The 9955-nt window shown below is 63.6% G+C and overlaps 1 protein-coding gene across 1 annotated transcript; it reads right to left on the reverse strand.

Annotated features, from left to right (window-relative positions):
* Positions 1-2191: 2191 nt before the first annotated feature.
* Positions 2192-8790, reverse strand: GAL (galanin and GMAP prepropeptide). The gene is made up of 6 exons (XM_047879304.1): positions 8644-8790; positions 8362-8442; positions 7636-7690; positions 4298-4384; positions 3960-4037; positions 2192-2450 (listed from the first exon to the last, which is right to left on the reverse strand). Exons 2-6 carry the CDS (start codon positions 8440-8442, stop codon positions 2380-2382), a joined length of 372 nt encoding a protein of 123 aa, XP_047735260.1. The 5' UTR covers positions 8644-8790; the 3' UTR covers positions 2192-2379.
* Between the last annotated feature and the right edge of the window lie 1165 nt (positions 8791-9955).

The raw sequence follows: 9955 nt of genomic DNA on the forward strand, positions 1-9955 counted from the left end.
ACGTCTGGTAATTAGTGCTTTAGCCTCTTATTAGGTATCCAATGGATTCAATCCCAATTTATCACGCAGGCAAAAGTTTACCGTTTCAGGTTACCAAAGACTTCGAAAGCTACCTTAACCATCACCCATCAAAACTACGGGACAAAGTTAGCCATCACTTGTCACCCACGAAAACTACTAGACAAAGTTTGAGGTAGACCAACCAGGGACAGTTGGCTCTAATTATCATAGTCATTGACCCAGGAAATGAATGAGAGAGAAGTCCCCACGCACAGTCACACGGCGACTCCGACCCACTGCCCAGGGCTCAGAGTCGCAGCTTTGTTCCTTATTCCTTATGAACTGCTCAGGCAACTCTGGGAGGTGATCAGGCTCCCCTCCTGCCTCTCGGGGCAGGCCTACCAGAACGGACGAACCGGGTGCGTACCAGTCTGACAGGCTGTGCTCCCGGAGCCGGTTCCTGGGCCTCACGGGTTCCATCGCGCACACACGGGGCCCTGACCCCGGCGCACCGCGAGGGCTAGTCTGCGGATCAAGTGGTCTGTTCCGCTGGCCCCAGGCAAGGTTGCCTGTCCCGGTGCTCCGAGCTTTGTACCCCGGCGGCAAAGCGGTTGGAAACGCACCGTCTCCAGATCCTGGACACGAGCCCCCCAGAAGCGTAGCAGGATTCTCGCACGGAGAGTCGTGACACCGAGGCTTTCCTTCCCAGGAAGCAACTTTATTCCTGCCGGCACAGGCTCAGAGGGTTTGTACCTCAGAGAAACTACCCTGAACACCGCCGTGGGGTGTAGCCTTTTATGCATTTTCTACTTTCTCGTCTCCCATATGTGGGTACCGTGGAGAGACGTACGGTCGGATTGGGTGCTCTCTTGTTACAGGGTCGTGAGGGACGTCACCTACGCACAGAGCCACGTTGCCTTCCCTTATCTTGCGATCTCTTTTTACCACATTCCTTAGGGAGGGGACCTTATCACAGCCCGCCCGGCTCTCCTGGATCGGACGCCCTGAAGACGGGCCTGGTGGCCCGGGTTCTGACGAGCCCGGCACAAGTCTGAGAGAACGAAAGGGAAATGAATGGGAGAGAGGGAGGAGGAGGAGGATAGTGAGGGGCGGGGATATGGCCCGGCCCGGCGTGGAGACGGCCTGGTGGCCTGTTCCCGCCCTGAGCTGGGAGAGGACAACCTGGGTCCAAGTCCGGCATGTGCAGGGGCGGGAAGGGCTGACGGGGTCGTGGAACCACCTGGAAGTGGCAGGGGCCGTGGGGCCCAGCTTCGGGGTCTGGGGGATGGCGGCCTCACGGAGTCCGGGAGGGACCCGAGGGCTCTGTGCCCGCCAGCGCGGCTTGGATGACCGGCCTACAGGCACGTCTTTAGGTGGCAAGTCTCACGCGTGGCTGCGTGTGGCAGTCACCGGGGGAGCCGGAAGGATGCGGTGGGCCTCCAGACTCTGCGGGCCGCCTGGGTCCCCCGGGGGTGCCCACACAGCTGCTCTGGCAAACGCTAAAGAGCCCCGAGTTGCCATTTAATGGAACAGAAAGGCTGGGGAATCACCATCCAGTTTCTTCTCGGATCTTCCGAGACCTTTTGGTCACCTTCCGTGTGACCTTTTTGTTTCTGCCCCAGAGACCCTCCCCGCCCTGCCTCTCTGGCAGTGCTGTCCCCACAAGCTGTCCCTCCCGCAGCACTGAACCCCACACGTCTCCCGACCGGTCAGGCAGTTAAGACTTTTAGGACCCCGACCTCCGTACCCCGGCCGCGTGATTTCAACACGGTTGTCAAACCCCACGTCGCCCTGCTGGGTCTCCCTCCTCCTCCTCACCCGGGACCTTCGCCAGCACCGGAGAATTCCCTCATCTATCATGTTCAGGGGTGCCCTAGGCTTTCCGTTTCCACCTCTCAAAGCACCAGCTCCCTGCGGGCAGGGGTTCGGTTCTGTTTTGTGTTTGGGTCGGTAACAGACCCACCTGCGTAATTATGTTGTACTCGGCTGAAAACGGAGATAACTCTGTGTTCCCTGGACACGTTCCCTCGCCGTGACAAGAGACGGAGTCTCACAGATGCTCTGGACGGTAAAATTTGGGCTTAAAACTCGGGATTCTAATCAGGCTTTATCTTTTAAACGCCCCCCCCCCCACCCCGGTGGCATGGGTGACAAGACAGACACACGGAAATGACCATCGAAAGCGGTTGCTATCTTTTATTTTGCCACTCAAGATAATTATCAAACGGGAAAAAAAAATCTTAACAGCAATAACACGGCACAGCATCAAGGCAGAGAAGACAGGACTGGCCACCCCACGTAAGTTGGCACAACACCATCCGTCGTGGCCGAGTTTGGCCGGAAGCGACATCGTGCGGAGGAACATTCTCGAGGGCTTCCTCAGGGCTGTTTCCAGTCTTCTGCGGAGGCTGCGGGTGGGAGGTCGGGTAGGAATCCCAGGGCCCCGGCCTCTGCAAAGAAGGAACGCGCTTGGGTAGAGCCCCAGAGAGAGCGGGCGCTCCAAACCCGCACGCCCGAGCCGATGCGGCCGCTCCCCGGGGGTCTCCCAGGATCATACCCGAGATCGGGCACACCCCATCCCACTCCGCACCCTTTACCGACGTTAAGTCTCACACCTCTTATGCATCTGAAACGGTCAGACTTTTTAAACCATGATTTAAAGGCGTGTAATCCGCATTGGGGTAATAAAAAGCGGTGTCCCCTATGCGTGTGACAAAATTCGAAACGTAACGGAGCAGAGAACGGGAAGCCCCTGGAAGAGTCCGTCTGCCCCTTGCTGGAAAAGTCACCACCAGATGTTCTCCGGCAGGAGCTCTCCGCGCGCTCGGCGGGGCTCCGACGGAGCGAACTCGGTTCTGGGTTCTGGGACTGCCGCGTCCTCCACGGTCCCCCTGCCCACGGGCGGTTCTCAGGAAGGAGCCGCAGGCCTCTGACCTCCTCCCTCCCACACCCGCCTGAACCCCTTCAACCCCGGCCACCCGCGCAGCCAGAAAGCACACAGACCAAAACACGACCCAGGAATTGGTCCCGGCCAAGTCTTGGCCAAACTCACAACAAACCGTAAAGTGCAAAACGTGACAACCGTGTCCCCCGCTGTCCCCGGTCCCTGTCCCCTGTGCTCCGCTCCCGGGGCACTGCCACCTCCGTCCTCTGTCCTGGCGCCTTCCGGCGAGCAGTGTGACCCCCGGGGTTGTGTGATGAAGGCAGTCACTGCTCACTGTCGCCCGCACGACCACACAAGGCAGAGGCGCGAGGCTGAAACGGGCCCCCAGGGAGGCCTCGTGGCATGTGGTACCCCCGGAAGACACCAGACCTAGGATGGGGTCATCAGACAGAAGGGCAGCCTGTCCTATGGGAAGGCTGCGGAAAGAAAGACTGGAATCGGAAACACGGGCGAACTAATTCACCGGGCTGACAAGACGGTTTATGATGGCCTACAAGGGGCCGTGGCCCCTAAAATGTACAGGAGTTGCTGCCGTGACACCAAGTGTGGCCCCAGCCGAGTGGGTGGGACCTGGGGCCTCCCTCTCCCCTGCTTCCTGTCGAGGGTCCCTCTCAGGGGACAGTGCTGGGACCACCAGCAATTCCGACCAACACTGGCGATGGGAATGTGGGGGGGGGGGGGTACTTACTCCCCAAGGGAATTCTATGGGAGCCCTTTCTGGCAGGTTTTTCACGTGTGTGGGGTTCCGAGAGGTGGCCTTTAAAACTGGTAATATTTTGGGGCGCCTGGATGGCTCAGTCGGTTAAGCGTCGGACTTCAGGTCACGTCATGATCTCACAGTCCGTGAGCTCGGGCCCCGAGTCAGGCTCTGTGCTTACAGCTCGGAGCCTGGAGCCTGCTTGGGATCCTGTGTCTCCCTCTCTCTCTGCCCCTCCCCTGCTCACACGCACTCTCTCTCTCTCTCAAAAATAAACGTTAAAAAAAATTTTTTTTTAATGAGTAATATTTCACATACCTTTGAGACGCAAGAAAGTCAGGAACTCAATTATCGTGCGCACAACAGCATTCTCGGACAGCGGCCTGGCAAAGCTTCCTAGGAAACAGAAAGAATCCGCGTCTGCAAAACCTGCCCCACGGTGGTCTGCACCTGACCTCTCCGTCTGAGGAGACCTGGGCATCTGGAAGTCAACAGACTGGCCGTGACCCCTCCCGCCCCGCAGGGCCTTGCTCAGCACCGCGGGGAGGTCGGGCGGTGGGGGGGGGGGGGGGGGGCGGGGGGAGAGCCAGGTCAAGGCCAAGGGGCCTGCGTGCCCTGGGAGTGGCGGACCGCGATGTGACCCACAGCTCGCTCACCTGGCCTTGCTTCGTCTTCGGGCGGGAGCTCCCGTTTGCCAGTGAGGCCAGGCTTCTCCTGAAACGATCTGTGGTTGTCAATGGCATCTGTTTGCAACCAGAGAGGAAAGCACCTGACTGTCGTCACACATGCCCCAGCCCCAGAGAAGGACGCGCTGGCTGCGTATAATCTAACACACACGGTAAAAATAAAGCCACGGCAGGAAAACCATAGAAGCAGGAAGATCATTCTCCGTGGAGCGAGGGACTCGTGCCAGGGCCAGAGGCACGATCTCCCCCAGGTGCTGGCACTCTGCCGGAGGGGGGAGCCCACCCAGACAGGAGGGGAGCGAGGGGAGTGTCCGGGGGGGGTCCCAGGGGCGCCGGCGCCCGAGCTGAGTGTCTCTCGGGGACACCGCAGGGGCTGGGGTCCTATGTCCCTGAAAACAGATTTATCTTTCAAAGACCTCTGTGGCAGCTGGACTGGAGCCAGGCGGCCAGAGACAGCCAGGACAGCGGCAGAGGGGGAGGGGGAAGCAGGGGGGCCGAGGGTGCGTGCACACGCGTGCGCTCGTGTGCGCTGGGCGGTGTGAGACGAGGGACCGCAAGCAGAGCGGCCCCTTGAGAAACTCGGGGAGAGAGCGGGAGGTCCTGACCCAGCGTCCAGCGGGGGGCCAGGCGCCTGATCGGGGCTGACGAGGCAGCGGAGGTGAAGGGGCGACGGGGGCAGGCTGCGGGGGCTGAGCAGGCCGAGCAGGACGAAACGAACCCCTTCCTCCAGAGCCGGAGTCCGTCCGGAGTTCGCGGCACGACACGCGGGAAGAAGCAGGGCGACCCTCGCGTGGCGCCCGGAGCCGGGTCAGGGCCCCGCCGTCTGCAGCAGCGGCCGGGACGCGGCCCGCGCTGGCGGAATGGGGCGCACCCACGAGCCGGTCTGGATGTCCAGCTCCTGGTGACCCAGCCGGACAGAGACACCACCTTGATGGTGAAAGGGTCCTGCCTCAGGGCTCACATCTTCCTGACGGACGCAGTTTCAACATTCTGAGGCACCACGAGCAAAGATCTCCGGTGGCCGGCCTTCCTTTCCTCCGGGCCAGAAGCACAGAGACGAGGTGCTTCCCGAGGGACGGAGCTCAGGGTCCCAAAGGGCTCGGGGAAACGAGCCCTTTGAGCCCGTCTGTCCGTCCCGCAGGCGAGGCCAACCCACTTGCAGCGACAGGACCGCACGGGGACCTGCCCTTGCCTTTGACCCGAGACCAGAGCACCCAGAGACGCTGCCTGTGGCCCCGGCTGGCTCTCCGTGCCTGTGTTTCCGGAAGCATCCCCCAGGCGATCAGACAACCCTCTGCGGCAGGAGGTCTGTATTCTCACGGTGGGGTTAGGAGCTAAGCGCGCCCTGCGGGCTCTTCCCTAGTTGCTCTGGTGGGAACCGAGTTATTCGCCTCCTTTCCTGCTACGGAAGGCAGTTCATAAACAGGGGACGGTTTGTTTCTGTTTCTTTTTAAGATCTAAGGCTGTCCCCAAACCAGCCCTGCCTGCAAATTTGAAACTGCAAGTGTGTAAGCGATTGGAGGGAGGGTGAAAGGTCTTCCCTCGTCCCCTCCTTTAGGATAATTAAAATCTGCAGGTGCCACTCGGACAGAGGGGACACACGCAGCCCGCAGGTCGCAGAGCTGTCCTCTTCGGGGCTGGGGCCAGCTGGAGGCCTAGCCTGCTGCCCCCTGTTCCTGCCAGGAGTCCCACAGCCCGGAGCGAGCACTGGCCTCTCCACAAGCAGCTGCCACACGAGGGGCGTGTGAAGGCCCAGCACGTCCAGACCCACCGGGTTCTCGGCATCGTGAAGGCAGTGAAGCTACACCGCGTCCCCACGGAGGCACGTCAAGGACGGGACGCTCAGGAGTAGTCCACCCACAGCCTGGCAAGTTCTGGGAACTGATGGCTTCGGGTGAAGCCACACGCCCGGGTTCTAGTGTGTTCCCCACACGCGCAAGCCCCCCACCCCGGCCTCACGGTTCAGCTGGAGTATTCGTGGCGCAGAGCTAAGGCCCGGGGCGGCCTGGCACCCTGGTGGGCGACCGCAAGTTGGTGCAGGTGCCCTGCCATCGGCCACCCGCCCAGATGTGAGCTTTCAAAGCAGACAAAGTGCTACCGAGGCCGACTGCGGCCGGCAGGCCCCTTGGGGGAACATCGGGACTCGGACCAGCTGACCCGTTTCCACTTACGGCCCGGGGTGAGGGCTGTGGGCATCTCATGCCTCTCCATGCAGCCGGGTACAAACCCCTGCCCACCAGCCCCGGCCCCAGTCACGCCCCGGGAGACCTATACGTGTGGGTCACCGGGCCCCCGGCTGACACTCGGCTTTCTTCCTGTTTGCCACTCGCCTCCCAACGGGGCATTTTGGTCAGGCTGTAACACTCTGAGTCCTGCCCTGTGCCACATGGGATGACTGACCGTCCGTCCCCAGAGAGCAGGGCGCCACGAGGGGTCCTGGTGATGGCAGTGGGCTGGGGAGGGCCCGCAGGCGAGGGGACAGGTTTGGAGCAGGGCACGGGGCGAGCATGTTTCAACTGTCCTGGGGCCATCCGGGAATTCCCATCCGGGGCTTCCAAAAACACGACAGAGAGAGGGCTTGAGTGGCGAAGACGGCCTGTGTTTGTGACGCTGAGGGGGGATGGGGGTGTTGAGGGAGGCGCAGGGACTCGGGAGAGGACCCAGAACAGAGCCCCGAGGGAAGGTCCGCCTTCAAGGGCTGTGACCTGGGGAAGCCCGGGCAACGTCGGGGTGCAGGGCAGGAGGGCGAGGAGGGAGAGGCTTCCAGAAGGAACGGTGCTTGGGCACATGTCCAGAGCGGAGGCTGGCAAGGCTGTGCGCAGCGATGCACAGGTCCCTGGTCACCCCGTGAGGTTTGGGGGTGGGGCGGGGGCAGCCCCAAGGGAAAAGGGGCGGTGGACGAGGCAAGGGGAGGGTGCCCAGGGTCTGCCTGGCCGCAAGCCGCAGGACGGGTCAAGGTTCAAGACAGAGCAAGGCAAAGAGAAGGGGCAGATGGGGTCAGAGGTCCCCAGGCATCTGCCCATTTGCTGAGGGACAGAAATAAAGGGGGAGCAGGAGGCTGGCGGCCGGGCCGGGGCTGCCTTTCGGGGCGCGGGAAGGGGCGCCACTGTGGACGCGGCGACTACTGGAATCAGCTGCCCCCCCTCCTGCTCACAGCCTCACGGAGCCCCCACTTCCCCTTGACTGAGACCGGAGAGTCAGCATCACAGTGTGGCTGGCTTCGCGGATCTCAGGGGCAGGGTCAGCACAAGTGGCTCCGGGCGTTGGAGGAGCAGAGCCTTCTGAGCACGTCACGCACTGTCACTTACGTGGCCCGAGGAGGTAGCCGGCGCTGTTCAGGGTCCAGCCTCTCTTTTCCTTCACCTTTGGGGGGTGGGGAGAAAAGGGGGTCAGATGGCCAGGCTGGAGCCGGTACAGGCTGCAGGGGCTCACGGGAGCCCCCAGGGCAGCTTCTGGCAGGGTAACCCCCCAGTGGGAAGCTGTCGCGGGGTGCTTCAGACTATCACGGAATTTACAAGCACACACACAACAGTGCGTTAAGGCGAGACACACATTCAAGGCCGGTCACCAGGCTTTCCACGCATGATGTGGGAATCTGGAAAACGCATACGCTTCCCGGGGCTGCAGGAATCCCTGCTTTGCCCCCACATTTGCTACATTCGACCTGAAAACAGGACTGCTGGCTTCACCAAATAATTCACTCTAGAGCCACCGCCCGGAACCCACGGTGCACCCAACTTGCTTCTAAGCCACACTGAGGACACGCCAGGTGGAGGGCACGTGTGGGTGGCCCGCTCCTGGACGGAATGAAATGAGATTTGCTGGCAGCCTCCAGCTTTCACCGGTTTCTAGCCCGGAGCCGGTCGTGCGCCGGCAGAGGCGCCTCCCCACCCCCCCCAACCCCCCAGGAGGAGCGGGGAGCGCTCCCGCGGGACCCCGGCCCTGGGCTGCAGGAGCCCCGCCGCCCCGCTCCCGGGCGGCTGCCCAGCCCCCGCGCCCCCTGCCCCGGAGCGGGGGGACGCGCCCGCACTCACCGGTGACCCGAGCCCCGGGGTGGCCGAAAGGGCCGCGGCGAAGAGCAGCCAGGCGAGCAGGAGCGCGCAGCCGCCGGGCATCTGCAAGGAAGGCGCGGGGCGGGCGTGGGGCGAGCAGCGGGGCCCCGGGGCGCACGTCGGGCGGCCGGGGCTGGGGGGCTGGGGGGCTGGGGAGGGGCGAAGGGCCCCGGGAGGGCCCAGTGCCGGAGGGGCGCGGACCGCAGACCGCAGGAAGGGGTCGCCTCCCGCTGCCCCCCCCCCCCCCCCCGGGGCGCGCCGTACCTTGAGCGGGGGCGGGGTCCCGGGTCGGCGGCGGGTGCGGGCGTCCGGTCGGTCGGTCGGGTCTGGCAGAGCCCGGGGCGCTCAGCGCATCGCGTGGCCTCGGGAACGCGGGGAGGAAGCGCGGCGGCTGGGCTCCCTCGACGTGTCCGCGGCCCCGGCTGCCGCCGCCGCTATTTATGCCGCGCGCAGCGTCACGGGGCTCAGTTCCCGCCTATCGCCCCTCCCCCCTGCAGTGCCCCCCCCCCCGGGGGGGGGCGGGAGGGGCGGTAGCTCAGCTCCTGCAGAGGAGGCTGCGAGTGGTTCGGTGGCGTGGCTGGAGGGGCAGGGAAGGCACAGTGCCCCCAAACCCCACGGGACAGCCTCTGTCACCCCACAGAGAGCCCCCATCACCCCTGCAGAGAACCCCCATCACCCCTGCAGAGCCCCATCACCCCTGCAGAGAATCCCCATCACCCTGCGGAGCCCCCATCACCCCTGCAGAGAATCCCCATGACCCCTGCAGAGAACCCCCATCACCCCTGCAAAGCCCCCATCACCCCTGCAGAGAACCCCCATCCCCCTGCAGAGAGCCCCTCATCACCCCTGCAGAGCCACGATGACCCCTGCAGAGAGCCCCTCATCACCCCTGCAGAGCCCCCATTACCCCTGCAGAGAACTCCCATCACCCTGCAGAGCCCCTGTCATCCCTGCAGAGAGCCCCCATCATCCCTGCAGAGCCCCCATCACCCCTGCAGAGAGCCCCTCATCCCCCCTGCAGAGCCCCATCACCCTGCAGAGCACCCCCATCCCCCCTGCAGAGCCCCATCACCCTGCAGAGAACCCCCATCACCCCACAAGTTTTCATCACCCCACTGGGGCGGTTGCACCATGGGAGAGCCTCTGTCACCCCTCTGAGAGCCCCTGTATACTGAACGGGGAGCCCGGGAATCCGTAGGGGAGAGCTCGCAACATCCCATGGCCCGGGTCATTACTGCGGTGGTGGGCCCCACCCCCCACTCCCCCCACCCCAGGTCCAAGCAGGGGAGTGAAGCCCCCACCCACAAGCAGCACTCCCCCGCTGCAGCAGGAGGGGGCGGGGCCCCCCGTGTCACACACCCCCGGGCAAGCCCTCAGTCCGAGCTAGGCCGGGTTGGGTGGTCCTGGGGCAGGGGTGAGGTAGAGCAAGGAGCAGGATCCCCCTCCCCTGCAGACGTGCGTCCTGGCTGGAGTGTGGCTTCAGCCTCAGAAGCCATTCATGGCCGGAGGGCGGGCCTGCTTGCGGGCCTGGCTTCGTGGCCTCTGGTGCCCAGTGACCCCTGTCCTGTCTTGGTAA

The sequence above is a fragment of the Prionailurus viverrinus genome, chromosome D1 (assembly GCF_022837055.1).
Source record: "Prionailurus viverrinus isolate Anna chromosome D1, UM_Priviv_1.0, whole genome shotgun sequence".
Lineage (NCBI taxonomy): Eukaryota > Metazoa > Chordata > Mammalia > Carnivora > Felidae > Prionailurus > Prionailurus viverrinus.